The sequence below is a fragment of the Lepidothrix coronata genome, unplaced genomic scaffold, assembly GCF_001604755.1.
Source record: "Lepidothrix coronata isolate B3197 unplaced genomic scaffold, Lepidothrix_coronata-1.0 Scaffold77, whole genome shotgun sequence".
In the NCBI taxonomy this organism is placed as follows: domain Eukaryota; kingdom Metazoa; phylum Chordata; class Aves; order Passeriformes; family Pipridae; genus Lepidothrix; species Lepidothrix coronata.
The window spans coordinates 2,727,042-2,753,687 of NW_016690257.1; the positions used below are offsets into that span (position 1 = coordinate 2,727,042).

The 26,646-nt window shown below is 43.5% G+C and overlaps 1 protein-coding gene across 4 annotated transcripts in view; it reads right to left on the bottom strand.

Moving 5' to 3' along the window:
* SETBP1 (SET binding protein 1) overlaps positions 1-26,646 on the bottom strand; it is a 263,613-nt gene that overhangs the window by 188,906 nt on the left and 48,061 nt on the right. For 3 of the 4 annotated variants that reach the window (XM_017819786.1, XM_017819785.1, XM_017819784.1), the window contains one exon: positions 21,389-21,472. The exons of the other annotated variant lie outside the window; for it this stretch is intronic. In XM_017819786.1, the coding sequence (XP_017675275.1) occupies positions 21,389-21,472 (84 nt within the window). The remainder of the gene's footprint in view (positions 1-21,388; positions 21,473-26,646) is intronic. 4 annotated transcript variants of the gene reach the window in all.

A 26,646-nucleotide genomic window follows, 5' to 3' on the forward strand; every position in this document is an offset into this window, starting at 1 on the left:
GAGCTAGTCAAGATATTTTCCCTGAGAAAAGTCAAGCCTCATGGTATCAAGAGCTGCCCTAACAAGTTCCTCCAAGGGTAAACTGAAACAAAGTGGTGATAAGGTCAATATTTTCCAATGGTGTTGCTTAAAATATCCAGCAAAGTCAATAATAATCGAGACAAACACTAATTTGGGTTACTGCATTGGGGTGTAACTACGTGACATGAAACTTCCATGTTTGAAAACATAGGTCTTAACCATTTGCTTCTGTTTAAAGAATGGGTAAGGAGAACACCTCTGCTTGTTTTTGGACCTGACCACTAAAAACAAGGAATGGAAAAGGCTGAAAAACCAGTGTGGGCACAAGGACTTGCCCCTCTATTTCCCTGAGAGGGGGCTGCTCCGTGGGAAAGGGCTGGGATTGATGCTAAAGTTAACCAGAGGAGCGTGGAAACTCATCTGTGGTCAAGGTGTTCCCAGCTGGTTCTGGAACAGAGAAGTGTGCTGCTTGTCCCTCCTCTCTCCCTCTGGAAACACAAGCACCAGCAGCTCAGCCACTGACTTCTTTTACATTTGGACACGGATGACATTGAGTGGCGTATCTTTAACAGCTCTTGCTTTTCTAGTTAAGCATTAATGTTTAACGAGATCAGCCTGCAGTTGCTCGTTAGTGCCCAGTGCTCCAGCTAATTAATACATCACCGGGAGAGCCAGTCTGAGAAAGGAGAGCCAGCAAGTGCATTCCTGAGGCCTTTCTCAGCCTTCAGAAAAGAAAGAAAAAAAAAAAGGAAATAAGGGCAAAGGATTCTTCAGAGAGGAGGAATAAAAGGGACTGAGCCCTCCGGAATGTTTGTGCAGCAATGCTGAGCTGACTCTCTGTGATGAGGATGTCTCTCACCACACCACCACTCCCCTGATAAAAGATGAGTTTGTAGCCCACAAGGAGCAGTGCCGGAGAGGCAGCTCGAGTGTCACGAAAACACACCAGCCCTGACAGCCACACACATTTTCCAAGCAAGAAGAAACAAACAAACCACCTTGTACCCGGCCTGGTCCCTGCTAATTCCTCTTACCAGCTCACCTCCTGCAATGGGGGTCACAGGGAGATCAGGAAAGCCTTGTCAGCACCTGGCTTGAGGCTGCTCCATCGTGCTTGGTGGGGCTGGTGCCTGCTCAGCAGGCAGGGATTTTTCTTGGAAATCATGTGCATTGCTGCCAGTTCTCACAAATGTAACGGGATTCCCACGAATTTTGAATTTATTGCACCTACAATGAATGCCACTGCCTGAATCAAGTGATGATTTGCCAGCCCTGCTGCTGAAGATAACATCTTTAAAATGCAACTCCAGTGTTTTCTCCAGTATTTCAGAATCCTGTATGAAAATTGGAAGACCTTTTTGTGCTTACCTCAGTTCAAATGTCAGCCCAATTTTCAAACCAGAGAAGTACATTTACAGCTACTGGATGAAAAAAAATTTAAAAATCTGAGGTCATTCTTAGTTCAAATGGTGTCTTAGAGCCTGGTGTTCATTTTTTATACCTATTTCAGAATGTAAAAATGGAAAACATAATTGTCTCTTTTTATAGGAGAAGGCAGCCCCATGATGCAAAACCCCTATCAGTATGTAATATGAAAGATCAGGTGGGGTCATCAGAAACACTAACCATAATGTGTAGTTTTTAGATATTTAGTCTTGGAAGTGTTGGAAGGAAGCAGAGAAATGGGCCAAGATATGTATCACAGATTTAGAAAGAGGACCCAGCTTTTAAAAGGGACGTGTCTTGCAGCTGCTGACATGGAATAGAGTTATGTGGTGGTGAATCCATACCTGATTTATGATTAACAATCACACCTCTATGTGAGCCACCACCAGCAGCATTATAACTGGAGTTGCTAATACTGCTGAAGTCAAAATGTTTGATGATTGTGGGTCAGGGTCCTTAAAAACACCGAACTGGAATCACAAAAATTAGATTCTATTTATGTGCCTTCTGAGTTTCATGGACTTTATAATTTGAGCCTCATCATTCACTGATGTTGATGTTTAAAAGGAAAAAAAAAAAACAGGGAAAAATACAAACCACTGCACACTTCAGATCATAAGATTCTTAACATTAAATCACAAGAGTGGGCTATGCAGGTCCCAACCCAAAACTCAGCCCACGGAAACACACGATCCTTCCACCCCCGGGTCCAGCTGAGTGCTAAGTGGATAGCATATGCAGGAGGTAAGGATTCAAATGTTGATGCTGGGGCAAACTGAAATGAATTGGAAAAGCCGGGAACTTTGGCAGGGCAAGAATGGAAGGTTTTCATTGCTGCACACTGGGTCTGTGGAAACTAAATGGAAACTCTGTTGGCACCACCTTTTTCATTACTGGTTAAATGGCAGCTGATATAGAAGTACAGTTTTGTAGTGTCGCTGGAGATGGAGGGGAGGATGGAAGAGGAAGAGAAGTGCATTGTAAAATAGTGAACAGCTGGGAATGATGCTTCAGTGGTGAATGGATTCTTCAGTACACATACGATCCTTATGTAAGCTGTGCTGTGAGCATCCTTTCCATAGCAGTAAATAAAACAGGGAGGGGGAGGAAAAGTCTAATGTTCATTAGACAACTGCATTACTTAAGAGAAAAATCTAAATTCATTTACTTTTAGACTTAAATCTCATAGACAAAATCACATGTGTATGCAAATGCACCCATGCATAGATGTAAACTTTGTTTTCAACAGCTATAAGGCCTGAACTATTGGAATAACTGGAATCTGTTATCATGATTGCTAATGGATTTCTCCTGGCACCAGTTCTCAGAGATTAGGAAGTTCCTCTACGCCTCTTATCAGATGAGAGAACTCAGAGCCAAGCTTTGGGGTGACTCAGCAGGGCTGTAGAGAAATAAAGTTCAACAAGATTTTCACTGGGCCAGCAAAGCCAAGATTTAAGCAGGGAACAATTTGGCTCATAGTCTTGGGTAGATAAGGAAAAGTGAAAATGATTATGAAACAAATAACCTTATTATTGTTACTGAAAAAAGTAAGGGCCCTTGTTCAACTGAGGTGCCACTGTACAAGGTCTGGAGAAATACAGGCCAAGACACTTGGAAGGGCTGAAAGTTCAAAACAGTAATTAACTTCTAATGCCCAGCTACTGAGTGTAATTTCTGTAACACCCAGACGGTGTGTAAATGGGACCAGAATCAGAGACAACACCACTACTGCCATCCAAACCCGAGTAATGGTCATACTGGCATTCTGCTGTTCAGACACTGACAATTTCTGGAATAGCTGTACCTGTCCATGGGGCCAGTGACTTGCTCTTCTGACAGTCAGTTGTTAATGAATCTCCAGTAACAGTGCGAGGACTGAACAAAAGCCAAGAGCTTCCATGTAATCCTACACACATTGGAACCAACCAACTAACCAACCAACCAAAGAAACACAAGACAAACAGATAACTTACTCTTACAGAAAATTTATCCACAATGATGCTTCACTGTCACCTGAAATCACTGGAAAATAAGGGAAACCCTAAACACACCCCTAGAAGGACAACACTTGGACCTGTGATTATGTCCATTAACAGTACAATACACAAAGGCAAAGCCTTCAGCTACTCTGATGTCCTGAAATTGCAGCTCTCTTGTTGCCTTCCCTATTCATTTGTTTTCTTTCCATAATGTTTTTGTAAATGGAATGATCATAGAATTATGATCATGCTTCATTTTAAGGTCATGCTGACATATAGCTTTATGAAGAGGGATTCATAGAATCATAGAATCATTTAGGTTGGAAAAGATCCCTATGATCATTGACTCCAACTGTTAATCCAGCCATCCCTACCCTATTTCCCCAAGTGCCACACTTACATGGCTTTTAAATCCCTTCAGAGATGGTGACTCTGCCACTGCCCTGGGCAGCCTGTTCCAATGCTTGACCACTCTTCCAGTCTAAACCTCTCTTGGTTTGCAACTTCAGGCCATTTCTTCTCGCCTTGTCACTTGTTACCTGGGAGCAGAGTCTGACCTCCACCTGGTACCACCTCCTTTCAGGTAGTTGTAGAGAGTGACAAGGTCTCCCCTGAGCCTCCTTTTCTCCAGGATAAGGACAGATAGACTGCCACTGCCTCCTAGGGAAAGCTCCTGCCAAGGAGGAGAGGAGGTAGGACCCTGGGTAGAGCCCAGCATGTGGGGCCACTTCATCTCACAGCTTCCCCTTGCTTCTAAGGGCTGGTGTGCAAGGGCATACCTGGAATAGCCTGAGCCTTTTAAAGATGCAAAGATGAAAAAGTAGGAATCATCTTCCCAAATGATAAAAGCCAGCATGGTTTTAGCCGTGCGCTGAAAATCCCTCTCCTCTGAAACGAACTTTGGTGGGAGTCTGTCATGACAGGAGGGGACGTTTCAGCCCAAACACTGCAAGTTGCCACAGCCCAAACAACCAAGTCAGGGACTTATCATAGGAAGTGACAGGCAACCTCAACTATAAGCGAGGTCATCAGCTCCATCTAAACACTTTCTTTGAAATATATCTGCAGGGGAATAAAAACAGGATGGCAAACGACTCAAGACTAAATACTCCAACATATCCTGCAATACCCTTTGCACTCTCTTTTTGACTCCAGGAAAAGCCGGGAGGCTGAGTAGCAGCTCCGTTTCCGTTCCCTTTTCACCTCCCCTCAAGAAGAGTGACTTTTAACCTTATTATTTATATTACCCTTGCATCTGCAATTAGGTACTGCACAAACACGCGATCCGAAGGAAGTACCTGCCCGAAGGAGCCCACAGATGGGCAGAGGCAGGGGAAGCATTAGACAGGGAGATAAACCATCTCGCTCTGTGTCAGGAGGCAGTCGGTTCTGCTGGGCAGACCTTAGTTTGGTGACACTAAACCCCTCCTGCGGTGACACAGAGCAGACAAGCGCCCAAGGCATCTGCCTGCGAGGGCTGAACCCATCCCCTCGCTGCGTCCCTTTCTGCTGGGGTGGGTGCAATTAGCTGGAGTCTTTAGAGCTGCCTTCAAGTCTTTGTTAGAGCCATCACTCCTCCCATGAAGCCCATCTTTATGATGAGCCATCTTTATGATGGGCGCACTCCTCTCCACCAGGTTCAACTGGCTCAGCGGAGATTCCGTAAACTGGAGACCAAATACAACTTGAGCAGTACCTCTAGGATGTTTATATGTATTTTTTCTTTTTTTTTTTTTTTTTGCAATTCCATCCTTTTTTTATCTCTCCCCCAATTTCTCCCTTTCTAGGCATCTACACTGGGGCCCACAGTCTGGGAACCTTTCACCCCTCCGCAGCCAGAAAGCAGAGAGATGTTTATTTTCTTCCTCCATTCTCAGGTTTAATGAAAGCTTTTAAACCCAAATGGCTGGAGATTCACACCTCGCTTCCAGATTAAATCTGACTTCACTAAAAGCTCTTAGGTTTCCTGTCACCGGGTGAACATAAACAAAGTCCACAAACAACCGCACCTCCCCTTGGAAACTATGAAAAAACAGAAAGAGCTAAAACCAACATGGAAGACCTTTGGATAACAGGTTGAGTAACAAACACACTCACATGTACACACACACACTCCTCAGTACCTTGCTCACTAGTCAGTCTCTGCACTGGAATGTGTAATACAAGCACAACAGCTGCCTATACCACTGATCTATGGAAAAGGTCAAGGAAAGGTATGTATCCAGCATTTGCTTTGAAATACTCTATAAGGAGAATGTGGTGGTTTTTTTCCTTTCTAATGCCTTTCCCATACTTCTCATAGCCTTTTCACATTCATGCAACAAAGAAAAGCAAGCAGTCTTCCCTCTGATATTAAAGATCACATATATAGTTCTTTGAACTGGGCTGGTTTTGAGTTTTTTGAGCAATCAAGGAGGAGACAAGGTGTGACTTGCTCTGGACAGGGAGCTGCTTAAATATTAAGCAGTGGAATGTAGTTGCAGTCGCTACTTGGGAAGGATAGTGGTGATCTTGAATGAGGAAGAGATGAAATTTTTGCTGTTTTGAAGTCAAAAGAAACTTAATCATGGAACTGGGTAACAAGGAAAAAATTAGAAAATTTAAAATTACCTTCAAGGAAAATATCCAGATTGTGCTGTGCATGTCTCACTCTGACACACCATCCATCAAAAACCAGAGAAATTCTCTAAAGGACAAAACCCTCTAGCAATAATGCTAGAATGCGGCTTTTCCCTTCCTGAATTTCTTTAGGAATGTGAAAGGAAAACAGTAATCTTCATAATTCATGTATTGATAGCAAAATGTTTAACATCGCAACCCTGAGAAGAAAAGAGCAAATTCAGAGGAATTACTCAGTGAATTTACCTTAAAAGGATTCCTTCTCCACCCCTATTATTATTATTTTTTGGTGGTAGATTATTCTTCTAATAGGATTAACATTACCCTCTTGGCTTCTGCGTAAATGGGTGAGTTCACCTTGCCATAAGCTGTTTTGGTGCGAACAGAGAAAAGAGATTTCTCAAATCCTTGAGTATTTTATTTTAAGAAAAAGTCTCCTGATGGGTTATTCTTCACATAAATAGAGACATATTCATTCATTCATATTGGCATATCTCATGACAGAAACATTCTCAACAAAGGCTGTCCCAGATCCAACCAGCGAAACTTCAAGAAAAAGGTCTCGGAAGAAATTCATGGGCTACAAAGCTCTTGCCTTGTTATACAAAAAGAAAAGCACACTTGAGGCTCCACACTGCTAAAAACTGCTCAGAGGGGCTAGCTAGACCTCCCTCACTCTCCCTTTATCCTTTCTGCATGACAAACCTGCCCCACTTCTTCCCACTCCTGTCCTGTTGTTGGGGGTGATGCCTTTATCTCAGCTCTACCAGGAAGAGTCTTCATTTCAGTGCTCAGAGAAATGCAGAGGACTCATTCAGGATGAAAGGTAAGAAAAGCAACTTATTCCATCAAGCTAAAGAGCAGCTCTTCCAGAGGAGGCAGTCCATTTGCATGCCACTTGGGTTTGCTGGGAGAGATGCCTCCATTCTTCTCCCATCCCTGCCTCTCAGTTCATGAGTGAACGTGGGGCTGAAGAGGAGAGTCTACATTACACCCCAAATGCATTATGGACCCCAGAACAGTGCTACAGTCCATCAGAATAAACCTGACAGTGCTTTGAAGTCTGTAAACTGATTCCTAGGTAACTGCTTAGGGTTTCTCCCCTCCCCATGCCCCAAACAGCTTTTCATTTGATGTTCTGGCACAGAGCTAATCTGAGAAAGGATCAGAAACTCGAAGCTATTGACAGTAGTGACAGGAGTGTCTCAGTGTGACAGCTGATTGAGCCCCTCTCGCATTTCACTGACAAACTCAATTGCTCCAGTAAATCGAGTGAAAGTCAATACAGGCAGCTCCTCCTCAGGCTCTGGGTGCATCCCCCCTCCCCGAACCCTCCTGGGGGCCCCTTGTTGCTGCCAAGGCTTGTAGGACCCATCTGAGAGCTCATCCCTGTGTAAAATGGAGATGTGGACCTGCGGCTCACACGGGTTTTGAAGGCAGCAATGCAGTGTTCACCCTGATGGTATAAAGCTTGGTTTGTCTTACTTCTCCCCTTCAACATTTTCCTCTTTTGTTGCTGTTTTTTAACAGAGACGTCTCTTGGAAAATCAAGATTGATCTTAAATCCTCAGCCCAGGCTGAGGCTGTAACAACTAGGCAATGTTGGAATTGCAGGAGTGCAGTGTCTGCATGTCCAGCCCACCCCAAGCAATGCCCATGTGGCAGTGCACATTGGGGTTAAAACCAGGAAATATAAGTCTGCCTCTGCTGGCTTTTTCTGCTATAAATCAGCAATAAAAGCCAGCTGTGAGGAGTAAAATCTTATAAAGGTAGAGGAGGTGGGAGAAGAGGTTCAAGCCCATTGCAGATGGCAACTTTGTGTTAGCAGTGAGTAACCAGGCAATTAAATCAGTGACTTAACAGGCTTTTTCCACACTTTAATTGTGAAGCAGGGGTGTCTGTGGCTCAGAGCAAGCAAACCACAAAGCAGACTAAGCACCATGCAAGGAGAATCTGAATTTGCACAAAATACTGCATGGGAGACGGGGTACATGGTGAGGAACATATGCAGGCTACTGTTTGCAAATGGAAATCAAATAGGTTGACATTACCAATAATGAAGTGTGAGGTTGGCGTGGTTTCTCTCTCAGATTTCAGCATGGTTTATTTTTATAGAGGCAGCTTCCTCGTGCAAAGTGTTGGCAAACAGGCTGCTGGCAGGGAGGTGGGGAGGGGGGGACTAGGGCAACAAGGCTGCTTGGGGAGGGCACAGGACATTCCCCACCTGCTGGGATGGAGCAGCAAGCAGCAGAGATGGAGCTCCAGGACAGAAAAGTGAAATTCCATAGAGACAAATGACTGAGCTGTTAATACTGTTGACCAGAGGCGTAAGGGAAGATGGAGGAGCGGAAGGAGGAGAAAAGTAAAATGCTGCTGAGCAGGTATCAGGTGCTGAGAGGGCAAGGGTTACAAATGACAAGCTCAAAGACAGAGCTGGGCAAATGGAACAACATCTCTGTTGCGTGAAGTCATATGAACAAGTAACTACATATATTGATATAACTAAATATATTCCCCTGTCCCCAAGATTATTAGAGCATGTCAAGCTTTGCCTCTAGTTACCCTACCCAGCAAACAGCTGAGAATACAAAAGCTACACTGTGCTGCGTGCCTTAAAAGAAATCAACTTAAACATTACAACACCTCCATCCCAGTGTTACGCTCTGATGCCAGGATCAACACACAGATGGTCTGCCCTCCCAGCTCCCACCGCTGCTCCCTGGCAGCTCAATGCCTCGGAGCATCCTGCAGGCTTCCCTGCCTCCTGGCTCTGCCTGGACACGTGTGCGCCCAACCAAATGACCTCATCTGGACTGGATTGAGCCTTCCGAGTCAAAATAAATACAGCACATTGGAACTGGCAGTGATTTTCAAAGGTTTAAGTTGGGTCCCTCTCAATTTTCACTCAGCACTTTATACATTTGGTCTGTTACAAAATGGGAGCATTTTATATTCCCTGCTCCGATACATATTTTATAAACCTTCAGAAAAGCTGCCTCTTATGCAGTTAATATTTTGGTTCCAAAGTTAACTGGTTAAAACATTTTAATAGATTGGGAATGGAAAAAAAAAAAAAAAAAGAAGTAAAGGCAGGTGAGAGAAATGCTGGGGGAGGTAAAATAGCAGCAATGTTTGGAATGGCTCAGGAACCAAGACAGCAAACCTGGTCTTTTTAATGGGACCACCCAAGTGAGAAAGACCTCAAGCTCTTACTCACGTGTGTTATGTTCACTGCAGTGGAATTCAAAGTCCAGAGGGGAGTTAGAAAAAGTAATAGTGGGGTTTATTAAGGGCTTAGCAGATGAGAGAAAGTGCTGGGTTCCCACCAAAGGCCATTCCCAAACTTGCCAGCAGAATATCAAGTGATCTCAAGTCCGGGAGCAGGGAGACTGTGCTGCTGGAACAACCTGTCACTGCCTGCACTTCCCAGAAGTCAGCCGTTGTTCATCAGCTTCTCCTGAATGTATGTGGTGGCAATTTTCCAGAGGTGAGTAACATCACCTCCTCTAAACACATTTCTGACAGCCAAACAAAAAAAACCCCAAACCAAAACCCAATAAACCCCAAAACCCCTTCTGGAGGCCACTTAACAGAACAGCATTTGAGGTTGTGGTATTTTCTCCAAACAACAGCCTATACAGGAACCCTTCCTTATTTAAAAATAATTACTTAATTCAACACCAAACCTTTATGTATTATGAATCGTTCAGTTGGGTTGGCTGAGTTAGGTCTAAGGTTCATTCCTAGGTCATAATTAAAAACATTACCAGTGAGGAAACTATTTATGCTGGTGTAAGTGCCAAGATAAGACAAACCAAGACATAATAAAGGAAAGAAAAGTTTAGAAAGTGACCTAAAATAGGAGAAGTGGATGGAGATACAACAGTTCTCCCAGTGATGGCAAAGCTGGGTTCTTAGATTACTGCCCCTATTGCTTTCTCCAGCCTACTTGAAACACTCCCATCAGCAAAATCCTGTCATTAGATTTAGCAATGGCATCTCCAAGGACAGAGCAATAGTCATGCACTGGATTGGCTGTATCAGTATCCCTTCTCTCTGGGATTACACTGTTTGTATCTTAGCCTCTAGGAAAGAGGATGATTGATGTATAACAGCAGAGGAGGGAGGAGGGGGACTAAAGGGAGGGGGAGAAGATGGCAAAATCTGGTGCCCAACATGAAACATTTAAGCCCTAAACTTCTGTGGGAATATGATCCTACCCTGCAGCGTTGCTATTTTTTTGCCACGGAATTAAAAAGAAGGACTTTTCCTGGTGTCACTGCAGGCCAAAGAGGATAAATCCAAATGACAGGGCTTAAGTTATGAATATGGGGAATTAGAGATGAGAAGTAAAGCAGCTTATAATGACTCTTCCATTTGCTCTTTGGATCGCAAGCTTCAGTATTGATTTTGAAATGCCCTGTCTTCATCCTAACAGCTTCTTGAAAATGAAGCTTGAGAGTTTCTTCACCTTGCAGCCTCTTCAGCATGATTTGATAATGATAAAAAGAGAATATAAAAGCTTTTGCAGACGATTATTCATCAGGTATTATGATATTAATTCATTCCCTTGTTTTCTAAGTACAACCACTGACCTCCTGGGAGGATGTTGAGAGGGAGATTTCAATTAACTTCCTTACGAAGGGAGTCAATGTTCAACTCAGAGCCTCCATTCCCAACAGTGTCAGTGCAGGGAGACATGGATGCCTTGACAACACATCAGTCAGTCAGTCATCTAAAGTCAAACCATACAAAAAGCCTACAACAACTCCAACCTTGCAGCACCAGGTAACAAAAAGTTCATGGAAAGTGGCTACCATCTCCTTGTCATCCTTTTCACATAGATATTCAGGTAGCCTCAAGATACTTACATGAGTCTTGGCCCCTAACACCTACAGACAACACCAGTATCCTTATCCAAATGGAAACTTTTGTTTTTCCATGACCAAAACATGACATGGTCATGGTCAAGGTCAAGCAACTCAGAGAGTATTAAGAAGCACATAGGGTTGGGAAAGCTAATTTTATCATCTGTTCTTACCCCAGCTTTGAGGTAAGTAATCACATTTTCCACTGAGTTGCAAAACATTTTGAGCTCTTTTTAATGGGCTTGATATCAACTACCAGAATACCCGTGATGGGCATCTTTGGTGGGATGAAACAAAGGGCCACCACTTCCCTCATGGATTTTTCCTATTTGCTCTCAGTGTTGTGCAGCTAGAGTCTAACCCATTCCAGCAATGGAGTGAAATAGCTTCTCTGTCAAATAACTCATGTCCTTGAGGAGATAAGACTGAGAGAAAAACTAAGGTGAAACAACTTGGCTAAGTTTGTAGAGGAGATCAGTGTTGGAGAATGAGAGACAATTTCCTGGCCACCTACACCAATACTGAGCCACTGGACTGATCCTGCTGCCCTCCAAAAGTGAACTTCAGTACCTGAGGATGGACAGTGAGGTTTCTTATGGCTCTTCACTTTTCTCTCTGTGTTTTTCCTTCACAAAAGAAAAGCCACTAATATTTGATCATTCCTGAGTGTAAGATGCAGTTTCTAAAGTGGGGTTTGCACTTAACAGCCTTCAGTTGTAGACTACATTGATGACACTTAAAACATGCCCATGAGCCGTAGCAGAGTGATCCTATTACAGCACTGCCTTAGTAATGTTGTGTTAGTTAAGGTTATGTTGGCTGGTTTTGAGGGTTTATAACCCAGCTGTGAATATATTCTCCAGGCTGGAACCAGTTGCCAAAGGGATTTAGTCCCGCAGTGAATCATATGGCTTTTTGGTATGGGTCTTTGGGGTTTTTTTTGTTTTTGTTTTTGTTTTTTTTATGTTTCCCTGCCTCCACACACACACACACACTTTAGATCAGATTTTTGTCTGTTTCTTTTTAAGATGCAACATAAAAAGATTAAAACATCCCTCTGTCATGATGCTGGTAGGAGCCATACTATATTTTGAACTGGTGTTAACCTACCTCAGGCAAGCCCTACACCACGCTAATATCCAAGTACTCTCCAGTCTTTAACATGAAGGATATCTGTGCTGCTTTCACTGCTTTATAAGAGAACTGAGGTCTTGCAGGAATTAAATCACACAACTGGTTGTGTAGGAAACCTCAGACTGAGGGTATGAAGAGCAATCTGACTCCACAGGCACTGAACCCCTTCTTCTTCCACCTGCTCTAAAGACTTTCAAAGTATAGCTTGAATGACTTTTCCCACACACACGGGATTTTTTTTTTTCTTCTACAAAGACCACTTTGGTTACAGTTTTATTTGACAGAGCTTCCTGAGTGTTTTCCAGGAGGTGATGTTTTAAAAACTGATTTTGACCTATATAAGGAGACTTTAAACCCAAGGCACACATGCAACTACTGTCTCTTACCAAACCAAACTTGTATGCAAGAACAAGAAACTCATGAAGTGGGATATAGGAAGGAGTAAAAGGACACAAGGAACAAAGGACTATTTAGATGGAACAGTGCAAAAATATTCCTATCAGTATGGTCAACTCAACAGCAGAACAAGCTCCCGTGAGAAAATTACGAAGAGCCTGAGCTGATGGAAAATTCAACTGAACACATTTTCCATGAATAACCAGTGTCAGGAGTGAATATTTGCTGAATGCAGAGCAACCATATTGGGTACAATTCCAGACAGAAGACCTGCTGAAATATAGGACCTGAATTTCATCGTCTTGACATTTACTCTGGTACAATGTCAGCAAAAAGAGGGTGCAACCTGCCACAATTGTGCTTGGGCAGCATTTTGCACCCGTGGTGACTGAGACAGGCGTGAAGTGCTCCACAAAGCTTCAAGCACAACACTCCAACCAGCGAACGGGTCCCTCTCTCCATCTGCCACCCTCCACAGAGCCTTTGCACTTCCCTTGCACCTCGCAGCTCTCAGCAGCTCTGAGCAGGCCGCTCCATTAGCACGAACCTTGGAGGAGATGGGATCTGGATTCACGTGGCAACTGTCACCTAAAAGGTTGCTGACTGATATTGACCCTGCCATGGTGTCTTCACACGCTGGCATCTGCCAAAGGGAAATGGGAACAAGACAGAGTGGAAAAGGCAGCAAAGCCGGGGCTGTTCAGCCTGGAGAAGGTTGCATGGAGCAACCTTACAGTATTTAAAGGGGGCCTACAAACTGGATAAGGACTCTTCATCAGGAACTGTAGCGATAGGACAAGGAGTGATGGGTACAAATTCAAAGAGGGGATATTTAGGTGAGATATTAGGAAGAAATTCTTTACCATGAGGGTGATGAGACACTGGAACAGGTTGCACAAGGAGGCTGTGGATGCCCCAGCCCTGGTACTGCTCAAAGCTAGGCTGGATAAGGTCTTGAGCAACCTGGTCTAGTGGGAGGTGTCCCTGCAGGGGGGACTGGGACTAGGTGATCTTTAAGATCCATTCCAACCCTTAACATTCTATGATTCTATGAAACTCATCACTGAGTACCAGAGGGTGATGAGGAAAGATGGTCCTTCCTATATCATAATCAAATGGGCAAGTCTAAATCTTCACCTGTGCCTTTTCCTCATCCCTCTGCATGTTGCTCCTGCCCTGGTTGAGTCTCCTCAAATCAGGTAAGCTGCTAAGCCATAGGATATGGGATCACTTGGAGCTGCTCGGCAGCACAGCTTCTCTCTTCCAACTCCTTCCCTCTCCATCCGTGTAGAGAGATCAGTGAAAACAACAAAATAGTTATTAATGCTCACTAGCATTTCAGAGCCTAAGTTACATGAGGCAGCATTTTCTTCAGGTGCTTTAGCCCTCTTTTAGCATTCTGCTGTGTGTTTGCCTTTGAGCAGTATAAATGACCCTTTCAAATTCAGCATTTGAGGCTGAGGATGACAATTGATAACACTAATATTTTTCAGTGTGTGAAGCACTTTTCATTCAGAGGGCTCTCAAACGGCTTTTCAAAACCCTACAGCTTCCCTTCATTCACAACCAAAATGAACCTACCTCCAAGGTGGAACAAAGGACCCATCAATGCAAGGTACACAGCAATTCAGGGCAGGAAGTGAAGAATAATATGTCCCACTGAAGGCACAGGGTCAAGTAAAGTTGGCAGAAAACATATCCTGAATGAGAGCCTGGACAAAACATCATCACCAAGATTCATGTGCTCCAACCCAGGAGGGAAAGTGCCATGGGATCATCACTCACTAGAAAAGGTCGGAGCCCCAAGTTTTACGTCCTGAAGAGGGGCAGGGCACTGCATTAATGTACACATTCAGAACTGCCTCAAAAGAAAAAGGAAAAAGCAATTTGCTGACTGCATTTCTAAAGCCTTTCCTGCAACTAAAAAGGGCATTATGAGTTTTTTGGTCTCCCTTTTCCTGTAGAAAGGAAAGGATCTATTGAACTTCAGTCTACACGGTTCTACACTTTACAGGAAGCCCAACCCACTCTGAAAATAATATGAACAGTAAGAGGAGACCACAAGGTGAAAAACTCTTGAAGTGAGTACAAGACTATTCATAAAATGAGTGAGAAAAGGAAATAGGTGATTATAAAAGGTCATTAAAATGTCAGTTTACCAATGGCATTGTGTGAAGGGAGGTGTAACCCACTGCAAGACAAACCTATTACAGCTGAACTTGTGAAGGACATCCATAACCTCAATCTCTTTTGTTCAGAAGCTTACATTTCGGAAGCTCCTTTCACAGCATTATCCCTCTAAAACTTACTTAAATCTGAAGAATGGGGACTTATCCACCCAGTTTCCACTTCACAACTGCTTCAATTCCACCCAACACATGAATGAAACCAAAAAACTTTCCCAGCCACGAGGAATGCAGATGCTCAGCACTAGATCCAGCAATTACCGAGGCATAACTGCTGCATGAAATTGGGAGGTGCAAGAAAAGGCATCAGAGGAACCTTTCATTCAAACACCTCTTGTCCCCAGACAGATCCCACTAAGAGGAAGAGAATTCCAGCTTTTGGAAAAGATTTCTGACATTTTATTTTCTACAGCATGTTGGTTCACCAAGCAGAACTGGTTTCTCCCTGTAGCACCACCAGCAGCAAAACTGTGGAGAGTGAATAGGTAAGTAAAGGTGGTTCCAACATCTGTATCATGGGAGGGGGGGGAGAACACTCTGATCTGGCAGGAGGAACAAGATGCATCAGTATTATGTGAGTATTTCGGAAATTAAAAGTTTAATTGGTGAGATGAGCATAATGTCAGAGCTATAAGATTTGCTTTTAATAGGCACCAGTGCTGAAAAGTATGTGTTTATCAGTGGTACTCTATGTAATACCTCCCTGAGATCTCAAAGGACTCTGGGACAGTTTCCTATAGTTCCAGGTTCTTTGTATGATGATCTAGCAGGCTTTGTTGAATGAACAAAGTATTTTTAATGGCATTTTACTGCCCAGATATCTCAGACATTTAACATTGTTACTCTTTTAATTTACTTCTTGTTTTAGCTCTTTACAGCCTGTGCAGAATCCAATGATTTTTCAAGCAGAGATTCAAACTCTGCCAATAAACATGGGAGCAGGAAATGGTGAACAACACACCTTCACTCCCCCAATTCTCTCCTCTTGCTTCATTCCCACCCTGTATTTCCAAGTTAGCCAATGCTTTCATTTATTATTATTACTCTTATTTCTTTTAGCAGAGAGAAACATTAACCATGGGGGTGTGATCCAGGTTTGCTCAGACAAAGTGCGGGAGCCTTTGCACCCCCTCATTTCGTGCTTCAGTGCATTTCTTGCTGACAAGTGGAAGAATGCAAGGGAGAGCCAGGAAAACTAAGGCAGATTCTCCGAAATCTGGTCTCAGCCCTCTGCTACACCCTCAGCAGATATTACAGTGCTGGCTGCCAAATGAACTTAGCTCTGACACAATTCAGGCCAGGCCAGTTAGCTATTTAAAGACGTGGGTTTATTTATACCCTTTTTACCCTCCTCCCCTCCAAACTCCCACCCTGTTTTTTTAAGATGGCAAATTATCAGTAGCCCTGAACACATCAAATTTGACAGTGGTTTACCAGACAATTTGTATTGGTCACTTTGTCTTTGCTGGTACTTTTATCCTTCAATAAATTCCTTCAACCATTAAACAATGTTATTCCCACAACAACTTTGGCAGAGATCAAAAGAGTGTGGCAGGTTTGCTCCAATTTCTACTGCTACCGGTCAGGTATTGAAGAGCTAGTTGGAGACAAAAGATGTTTTTCTTTCCTTTGCTCCCTCTAATTGGTTTTGTCCTGGAATTCCACAAAGCCAGTGAAAACATTTTAAAAAGTAATTAAGGTGGGTTTTGGGTGGTGAGGAGATTGGTTTCAGTCCAGTACTTAACTCATTGTGCTTTTGCTGAAACAACGATGACATCAATTGATAGCATTGTCTCACCTTTTAAAAAAGAACCTGTACTGCTAGGAAAACCAGAATAATTATGAATTAAACTACTGTCTTGGCAGATCTCTGGTGACAGAAGGAAGATCTATTTTGAGATATAGAGATATATATGTCTGCAAACCCCAGTCCAGCCGCTCAGAGAGAGAAATTGGGCTTCTCACAGCTGTTTTGCACAAGGTGGACATCATTGCATGCATCATCTCTACAGTGCAGTGTTCCTTCAGGGAATCCAGAAATCCTCAAAAAAGCTGCTTGATTTGGGATCTATTTGGTACAACAGGAGTCCAAGAGAGCTGAGCTCACAGTCAGTCTCGTCAGCTGTTGAAACCTGTTGCAACCACTAGAATAGACCTTAGAATCTTATCCCCGCAGGGACCGTGCACACACTGAGTTATACTGGGATCTCCTTAAGTTTAAAAAGAGGAAAATCTAGCAGACAAATAAAAAAGCCTCTGTGAGATTATTTAATCCCTAACACTAATCCCTAATTCAACCTTTGGAAAGAGTCAAACTCTCGTGAGACTTCAGGGGAAAGGAGGACACTCAGATGAGGCCGAAGAAGCCCACAGGGGAAGCTGCCTACTTCATTTCTGGAACGTGGACCATGTGCAACTATTTTTAACTTTGAACTGAGTTCCTCTGCCTCCTGCCAGAAGGCCTGAGCCCTGTGCTGGTGCAACGAGAGCAGTGGCCCAGCCATCCCCTAATAGCTTTTACTTCTTAATAAAGAGCAGCACTTAGGCAAGGGATGAGGTTACTGTCGGAGGGGTCATGATTAATAATGATTAATCTGATCCTTGCCGACATGAACTGGATCCACCATTCACTAAATAATTACTCTGCAGCATGGATACCATTTCCAGAGGAGGCATACATTTGTCATATTAAAACCAAAACCAAACACACAGAAGGACAGGAGCGTCTGACTTCTCAGTAACACTTGGTCTCACAGGAACCATCAGAAAAGTTAAGCCAAGAGAAAAAGGAAAAAAAAAAAAATTCAAAGGATAGGAGCAGTTAAACATTGATGAGCCACCCACCTTCTGGGAGAAGCAATGGAAAACAAATAAAACTAAACCCTGAAAAAGCAGAGCTGCATGTGTGAGGATATGGAGCACAATGCTACTTCTGGTTCTCAATCTTATGCATGCCTCTAATATGCACATTACTTGCCCACTCACACATTTTCCTCCTGTTTTTAAATTACAATATTTTTTTTTCCCCTCAGAAGGTACACAAATAAAATCACTCCCCAGGAAACATCTTTCCTATTTTATGTTAGTATACTACTTGGCATGAGGAAATTCTAGCCCAGGATTGCCATTCTTATACAACAATGCACCTCAAATATTAAGCAACATTATAATAATTTATGGGGAGGCATAAATTATTGGTAAACTAATAACCCCTCCTAAGAGCATATATGAACCTTACAATTACACTAGGATGTTTGTGGTGCAGAGTCTCGGTTCTTGGCCTCAGAGCGTGGATGAATTTTACTCCCACAAAGCACACAACCAATTGGCAATTTTGCCAATGGTAGCCAAAGACACACAGCTTTTGCTGGCAAGAGGTGGTCTTATCTGGGGACTCCTCTGAAGTCATCCTGCTTCACTGACCCACAATTTCACCTAAACCATGCATGGGTGATAAGACTCTAGTTCTTCAGTGCAGCTGTATCCCTTTGAGGTTTTCAAAGCTTTTGTGGGATTTTTATTGTGCTGTTTAGCCTTCTACCTCATCTTGGAGGGCTCAGGTTGGACTCGGAGGCCTCACAACACAGGCCGCCAGTCCCTTCCTGGAACAGGAAAGTTGGGTTCCTTGTGCCTGTTGTGAAACCCCAGTCCCATGTGAGCCTATCTGCACTTCTGCCCTTGACAGGTTTTGCACACCGGTGCCTTGCACCATGGAAAACATCACGCAGATAGTTGTGGTTTTGGCTGCCAGATTTGGGGAAGCAGATCTCAGGTCAAGGAGTTTAAGGTGCCATTTCTTCCAAAGGCACACTGGAGAACCACAGAATCACAGAATATGCTGAGCTGGAAGGGACCCAAAAGGATCATCAAATCCAACTCTTAGCCCTGCACAGGCCCATCCCCAAGAGTCACATCATGTCCCTGAGAGTGTCATCCAAACACTGCTTGAGCTCTGTCAGCCTTGGTGCTGTGACCACTGCCCTGGGGAGCCTGTTCAGTGCCCAACCACCCTCTAGGGGAAGAACCTATTTCTAATATCCAACTTAAACCTTCCCTGACACAACTTCAGGCCATTCCCTCAGGTCCTGTCACTGGTCACACAGAGCAGAGATCAGTGCCTGCCCCTCCTGTTCCTCTCATGAGGAAGTTGTAACTGCAATGAGGTCTCCCCTCAGCCTCCTCTTCTCCAGATGAACAGGTCAAGTGAGAAATACCAGTAAATTAAAACTCTTGGCAATGGGGCGATGAATTGGTTCAAGTGGGGATTTTCACTGGTGGGGCTGTGTGTTTGAGGCTTTTTGCCAGTTTCCAAATTGACTCAAAAGAACGAAAGAAAAATAAAATCTTTGCAAAACATCACCTTTCACAGAAATTTCAGGCAAAAAGTAGTTGGTGAGTCCCAAAACTTTAAATAGCTATTTACTTATTTATGCGTACATTCATGCAAATGAAAACTAAGTTGCATATTCACAGAAGTTTAAAGAGGCATCAGAGTGAAACACAAAGCAAGGAAAAGAAAAAAAAAAAAAAGGCCCCAACAACAATAATGAAGGTAAACCTTTAAAATCTGAGACAGGGCACAGAAGGAGGGAGTAAAGCTCTGCAAACAAAACTAAATCCGGTGGACTGTTTTTCCCCTTCACAAAGTGAAACAAGCTGTTCCTAAAATAATGCTTCCTTGGTTTTCTGGCAATTAGTGTCCTGAAGGATTAGCCTACAATCGTCGGCAAGTGTTTGCCTTTCCCAGCCGATGTCACCATAGAAGTCTGTGTTTATCTACAAGGCCCAGGGGATAATTTATAAGCTGAGCTGAGGTCCTGCATTTACAGACAAATGTTCCACACTGCCACCCACCCTCCTGTACTAGTTTCCTCCCCATCCACCTCCTGTCCCCTTAAATACAGAGAGGACCCTGCCAGGGGCATGATGAATGAGCTTTACAGCCTCTGAAGCAAGCACTTGCCCCATAGTTTATGTTGTCACAGCAAAGAAAGAGGTACTGAAATGGTCAATACATCACCAGATAACATCAAAAATTAGATTTCAGAAAGTAACTGAATGCAAAAAATAATTTTCACTGTTCCAGAAAACATAAAAGAGAATGGGATTTTTTTACTCTCTGAAAACTGCTGTCTACTCCATAATTAAAATATTGCCATTTATGAGTTTCAAGTCTACTACACAGGGTTTTTTAGAGATACTGCTATGTAAAACCTCTCTGCAATCAGGGTGTTCCAATTTAATTTCTATTCTGTACTACCAGTGGTTTAATGCTGCTTTAGTCCTGTAAACCAGAATATATCACAATATAAAAGACTAAAATTGGTTAGAGTGTTTGTTTCCATATTATTTTTTCCTGATGTGTTAGAATTTCAAAATGAGAATACTAAGCTTTTATTTGAGAGAATGGGAAGCCAGTCTTTAAAGAAAAGTAATACGAATCCTTGTCTTGATGGCCAACTGATAATTTAGCTCATGAGAATGAATCTGTTATTTTGAAAATACTAGTCAAAAAAACACAAGCAAAACAAAGCAAATCAATGAATGACTCAATATGACAAAGAATTCGTAAGTGTGACCAGTGTTCCTCACAACAGAGCCTACTACAAAATAGGTGGATGGATGGATAGACCAGTAGATAAATCTGCTCTCAGATCTTCTCAAATATTAACAAAACAAGGCTTACAGACATTGTTATTAATTACAGTTGATGAATGTTAAAATTTGACACATTTTAAAAATGAAAAATACTTTTCTTCTTGAGAATTCATCTCTTTTCCCCTCAGGATATTATCAGGAGTTTCTGAACTTTTTGGACACTGTTTGAATCTGCTTCAGGACTATACCCAGTCACAGGCTGTTCACAAGGTACATCAGAGAACAAAGTTGTTTGACCTTTGAGATCAACTGTTTCACTTTGCCATATTTAAGACTGGATGACCTGATTTTACAAAATGTTTATGCTCAAATCAAATTTTGTTTCATTTTCGGAAAGAATGATCTCCAGATTCAAACTTCTTTTTACCTACAAAGCCAGAAGGCCATAATAACTAAAATATTTGACAGAGATGAATAAGTGCAAAATGGTAGGAGGTAGCAAGAGACCACCAGCTGGCTGTCATAACGAGCACAGACCATCTCACTTGCAATTACTGAACCCTACAAGTGGTCCCACCAATGTCAATTTGACCAATTTTAGAATAAAGGGCCATTCATTCCAAGTAATGAATATTGAAACCTGGCCATCGGTTTGTGAGCAAGTTTTTACATGTCTATCATGAGGGGACCTCAATAAGAAATGTCCTTTTGATGGTGTCACTTCAGAACAAAAGCATGCAAAGAATGGCACGTTTTTCTGTAGCTGCCACCCATCTAGGCAGATACAGTAGGAGACCAAAGGTTGCATGCATTTAGCCAGCAAGGAAATGCAATATTCTTTAAGAAAGGCATTGCCTGGAGTGGATTTTTATAAAGAAACAGAATTCATGAATAAATAAACCAGATGTGAATAAGCCAGGCTAGGGCATTAACAGCTCCTAGTGCAAGGAATCCCTGATCTTGCTTAAGGGTTTTTCTACAAATAACAAACACAAAACCATCAATGTTGTACTGTTGTTGATCATGTCAAGAACTCTGTTTGTGTCCGGGAACTCTGATATGCAACAGCACAGATCAAATCCACCAGATGTTAAGACATTTCTTGTATTTCCATCGGTAAAGGTATATAATGACTGACCTGATCTGAGTCTTTCACTTGAGAATTTTTCCCTTTTCTGCAACCACAACTCATAAGCAGTTTTGCATCTCCAATGACTTTTCCCTAAAAGAGATAAGGCAAGAAAAACATCAGCACAATCCCAACCACTGAAGATCAAGGCATCTTGTATTTATTACCAGAAACAGGGGAAGAAAGAGCATTAGGGAAGCCTGTGGACTCATCTTGCATTGCTGGGAGGTACCCTTTCACAGAGGGGTAGCTTCCAAGTGGCCAAGAAGACTTTCCCAAAGGCCAATATCACAGCATCAGGGATGTGACACAGACAGGGGTAGAAGGGTAGCAAGGTACATGGGAAAACACAGTGGGAAAGCAAAGCTGAAAAGAAATGTTATTTTAACCTGTTGTTTTCATACATTTACATGAACAGAACAAGTCTATCATGCTCAGAGAGTACAAGTACCAAACTGCAGTGACTTGAAGAAAAGCTCCCTCACCAAGTTAGCACTTACTTGCTTTTAGTGTGCCTAGATTTCGTGAAATCAAGTCTACAGGTGTGACTTGCCCTCAGTAGGACAATGGGTCCACATCACCACTGGTAAATCCCTGCCAGGAATTCAACAGCCCACCCTCACCCAGCACTGCTGGCACAGACCCTGTAATTTCTATAACACAGAATGTTTGGATTGGAAGGGACCTTAAAGATCACCCAGTTCAAACCCCCTGCCATGGGCAGGGAGACCTTTCACTATACAGGGTTGCTCAAAGTCTCACCCGGCGTGGCCTCAAACACTCCTAGGGGTGGATGTTGGGGCCAGCACAGATTTGCAAAGTAACAGAGTCCCCTCACTCTCCTTTCACCTCCAACCAACAGTTTGAGAAGGAAGCTGAGCTCAGACACCTTATTTTTGCTGAAAACCCATCAGACTGAACATGATTGGAGAAGCAAGGTCCCTCATGTTAACACGGTTCTTTTCTGGGGATTATTTGAGTCACCCTGGTTCTTCACCACAGCAGTTTTGTTGCTTATCAGACCTGGGCATCTTGATAAATCATCATGACAGAAAGGGGTTGGGATTCCAGGTTTGGTCAAAATGCTCCTTGAACTCAGACTGTAACACAGGAAATGAAGTTCCCACAAATCTGTCACAATTACTTGCTTCCCATGGGCACACACACAAAGACACTGTCTATTTTCAGACTTCTGCTGCCCACAGCTGAAAAATAAACACTCTCAGCATCCACTGGGGAACAGAGGGAGAATCTGATCGTGTACAGCCATGGAGAGTCACGAGATTTCAGCTGGATTAATTTATATAGAAAAGGAGACCCCAACACTAACACAGTTATCGAGTTTAGCCAAGTGGAAGTGCTCTGTCCTAAATGATGAGGAAGGGAAAGGGCATGATTAAAAGGAGTTGCAGCCATTGCTCAATGTCAGGGCACAGCAGATAGATGACCCTTGGTGGCAGGAATTACAAACAGGCAGATAAACTTTTGGTCACCTTGGGAGAGCCTGAAACCTGCCAGGTGTGGTAAGATCTCTTACTTGGTGACCTCAGCATCTCACAAGTCCCAGTAAGGTCAGATAATGTGCAGAAATGATCTTTTTTCCCCTTTCCAAAAGAGAAGCTGGGAAAAAAATAAGACACTGAAAAGGTAGTACTGATACTTAGTCTGATACCTAACAAAATGCTTCATTTGGTCTGCCGATAACATCCTTTCAAACTTTGAGGTTTTCAGGGGTCTACTTGCATTTGGCATCCTCTGCCTGTGACTCCAATCTATCAATGGTGTTTTACTCTTGCCCCATTATTACAGTCCTTCAAATATCAGTCCATAATCTCTAAAATTCAAAAACCATTGCCGAGAAAGAAGTGATTAAACTAGAAGTTAAAGCAAGTGTATTAAATTATGATGATAGTGATAGGAAACTGAGGCACAGGAAGAGACTCGTCTGTCTAACCACAGAACACCTTCTACACATCTCACACTATATGAGACAAGTTGGAGCTACAAAGGACCTAAGAGAAACCCACACATTTCCTAACAGGCAGCCAATGTGCAGTCAGGATATATTAGGGTACCTTTAGCAATGACACACACTTGTGGTTAGGAAACTAGATCCATATATACCTTGTTGATGGTTAATTTGTCCCAGTATCCACTGCAAAGTCGTCATGTTGAAAAAGACAATCCAACTCTCTTTTAACCACAAGCCAAGGGGAAAACTCCCATTTTTAGAGCCTTCCATGGCTCTAATGTGACCTGAGCTCATAGCAAACCGCAGCCATGTTCTCCTGCCCAAGTGGAAATATCACCAATTTTATTTACTAGAGAGAAATTGCAAGGTGTTGCCCATAGTCATCTGGGAAATCAGGAGTAGAAGGGGAATATTAACTCAAAACTAGATTTTTTTTTTCTTTTTCTCTGGCAGTACAAGAATGAAGGGGCTCTTCCATTCCCTAAAAAAATCAAATGAAAGCAATGCACTGGATGAATATTTTTACATCCTTTTCCAGCTGCAGATGCACCTCTCCTAATGTGCACTGGCTCAATGAGCTGCTACCTCCACCTTATTTTGGGAAAGCTTCTTATGAGCAGATGCTTAATTTGGGGATAGGTGTCTAACATTAGGCAGCTAAGTTGAAAGGCAAAAAGGAAAAAAAAAAAGCATATGGACAACATTTGCAGCCAGTCGCAACTCTGTTCCAGAGCAGATGGAGGCCTTGTCATTCAGGGGTTTCCTCACATACACCAAGCAGTTCAGTGGGGATAGGGAAAGGGGCTTCTGTTTGGATGCTTCTGTCTGGAACCAGATTAGAAGGAAGCATGCTTTTGCACAGCACACGCCTTGTGTTACATTAAACATGCATATGCAGCTTCAGCTTTTATTCAGTGATCTGAAACAGAGCCCTCCAGGGTGCTAAGGGTTAGGGAGTTTTTGTTTGTTTATCTGTATGTTATTTTACAGTTTTTAGTGCCCAAAGAGTTTGTTAAGAAATTAAAACACCTCGCTGGGGCTATCCTACTGTGGATGTTGCCTCCTGATATATCCCTCCTTCCTTCGTCCAGCAGCGCCTGATAAGCATAAGAGAGAGAGAGAAGAACACTGCAAAGAGGGGAGCCTCAACTCACTGGGTATTAATAGATGTTTGGTCTTGATTTACGGAGCATCATTTCCATGTTTCCTGGCCTTTTAATAACAGTGTTGAGGAAGAGCAATCAGATATGTCTATCTCGTATTGGCCTCATAAGCCACCAGTGTGCCTGTAACAACTGTGGATAGAGCCTTCCTCAATCTTAGTTCGGGAAGCCTAGCCATGAATAAGTGAGGAAGAGCACAGTTATGTAGGAATCTTACAGATGTACTGCCTACTCTTGATGAGATGGTGTGGTTTAGAAGCAGGTAGGCACAAGGTTTTCCAGGAGGGAAGCTCACTTTGCCTTCTGCTGGCTCCTACCCGTTGTCAGACACCACCCTTCCCAAGGCAAAGAGCAAGAAGGCTCCTTGAAAAAGCACATATGTCACATCATCCCACCTCTTATAGGGGATCTCTCTGGCCTCACCCATCTCCTTGCACCACAGGCTTAAGCAGCCGGCCAAAATGTGCAGAAAAAGGAGAAAAAAAATCATAATAATAGTAACAGGCTTAATTATCTCAGCTGCACGGGTGACAGGAGCTGAGCGGATGCCAATTTTAACAGACTGTGGTCGAGAAATACCGAACTGCGTCACCCAGAAGTCAAATGAGGGTCGGTCACAACTCGCTTCACGCCAGCGGCTCCAGGGGAGGCTCAGGGGCACACACAAATCACGGCGGCGTCGCCCAGAGCTGTCCCAGGCAGAGCTGCCAGCCCTGTTTAAAGGAGTCAGACACAAGGCACATGGCACCGTCGGGCCTCCACGGAGCTGCCAGGCTCTGTGCTCTGGAGGAGCTGGCTGGGATTAACGGCAGGATCCCCGTCCTCCTCCTGCTCTCCCAAGCCTGCGGCTGAAAAGCTCAGCTCGAGAGGTGGGCTCAGCTTAGCAGCACCGTGTCATGCACCTTGCAGTGGCTGACAGGTACAGCAGGGCTCTGACCTGCTCGGTTTTCATCAACCTTCCTCTGTTCTGGGCAATGACTACTGAAAATACTGGAATTAGCCTTTTCCCCAGGGAGCTGGCACAAACACACAGAGGATGGTCGGGCGCTGGAACCACCCCAGGGCAGTGGTCACAGCCCCAAGTCTGCCAGAGTTCAAGAAGTGTTTGGACAAGGCTCTCGGGCACATGGTATAACTCTTGGAGCTGTCCTGTGCAGGGTTTGGACTCGGTGATCCTTGTGGGTCCCTTCCAACTCGAGACATTATCCTATGATTCTGTGACTGCAACAGTGAACTCTAAAAATCCCCATGGGTGCACAAATGCAATTAAGAAGAACAACATATTCAGTGCTTATTATGTTTTTTATGCTGTTCTGTCAGGGTGATCCACACATTTTGAAGAACAAGTACCCAAGTGCCTATAGTAGAAGAGTGGGAGAGAAGGGGGGAAAATGAAGGGAAACAAGAACTGAATCCAAGGTGGAGGCAAGCGGCAGTACAACAGACAGCTGGTGTTTGGGTGGTGGTAAATCACCCTGAAATGAGCCTCTTCCCTCAGCTCAATGAGGCCTAAACAACAAAGGAAGGCACAGCTTGCAGCCGGACAGCCTGCTAGCCAACCACAGACACACATGACAGCTTCATTCAGGAGCCCGGAGTCAATACAAAAGCTCCGAAATCAATCCGACATCCTGCGACCTCAAACAATGCGCCAAATCTTCTCAGAATTGGAGCCCCAAATGAGGGGGAGCAGCATTCAAGGGAGATCAAACCGCAGGGCTGGCATTGAAAGGGACTAAAAAAAGGAGAAGAATGTTCCCAGTTTATTAATGGCGAGGTCTGGCCGGCTGCATCCCAGCCGCCATAGGTTACGTTCATTAAAGGGCAGCGCTTTGCACGTATTATGCAGAGCGCCCGGAGAGTATGTGTTGTGTGCGTGTGTGCGCCAGCGTGCCCCTCACTTGCTAGAGATCAGGATGTGCCTTTCTGCTTAGCACTGTTGTCTCCCATCAGAAATTCCTCCTGTGTGAACCGCAAACGGGGTTTTTTCCCACTTGAGCGAACTGTATGGGCACAGACGCGCACACATGCGCTCGCTCTCTCTCATCCCTGAGCTTGAAAAGCATAAAGGAACTCAGACAGGTTCTTTCCAAGTTAAAAAAAAAAAAAAAAAAAAAAAAAAAAAAAAAAAA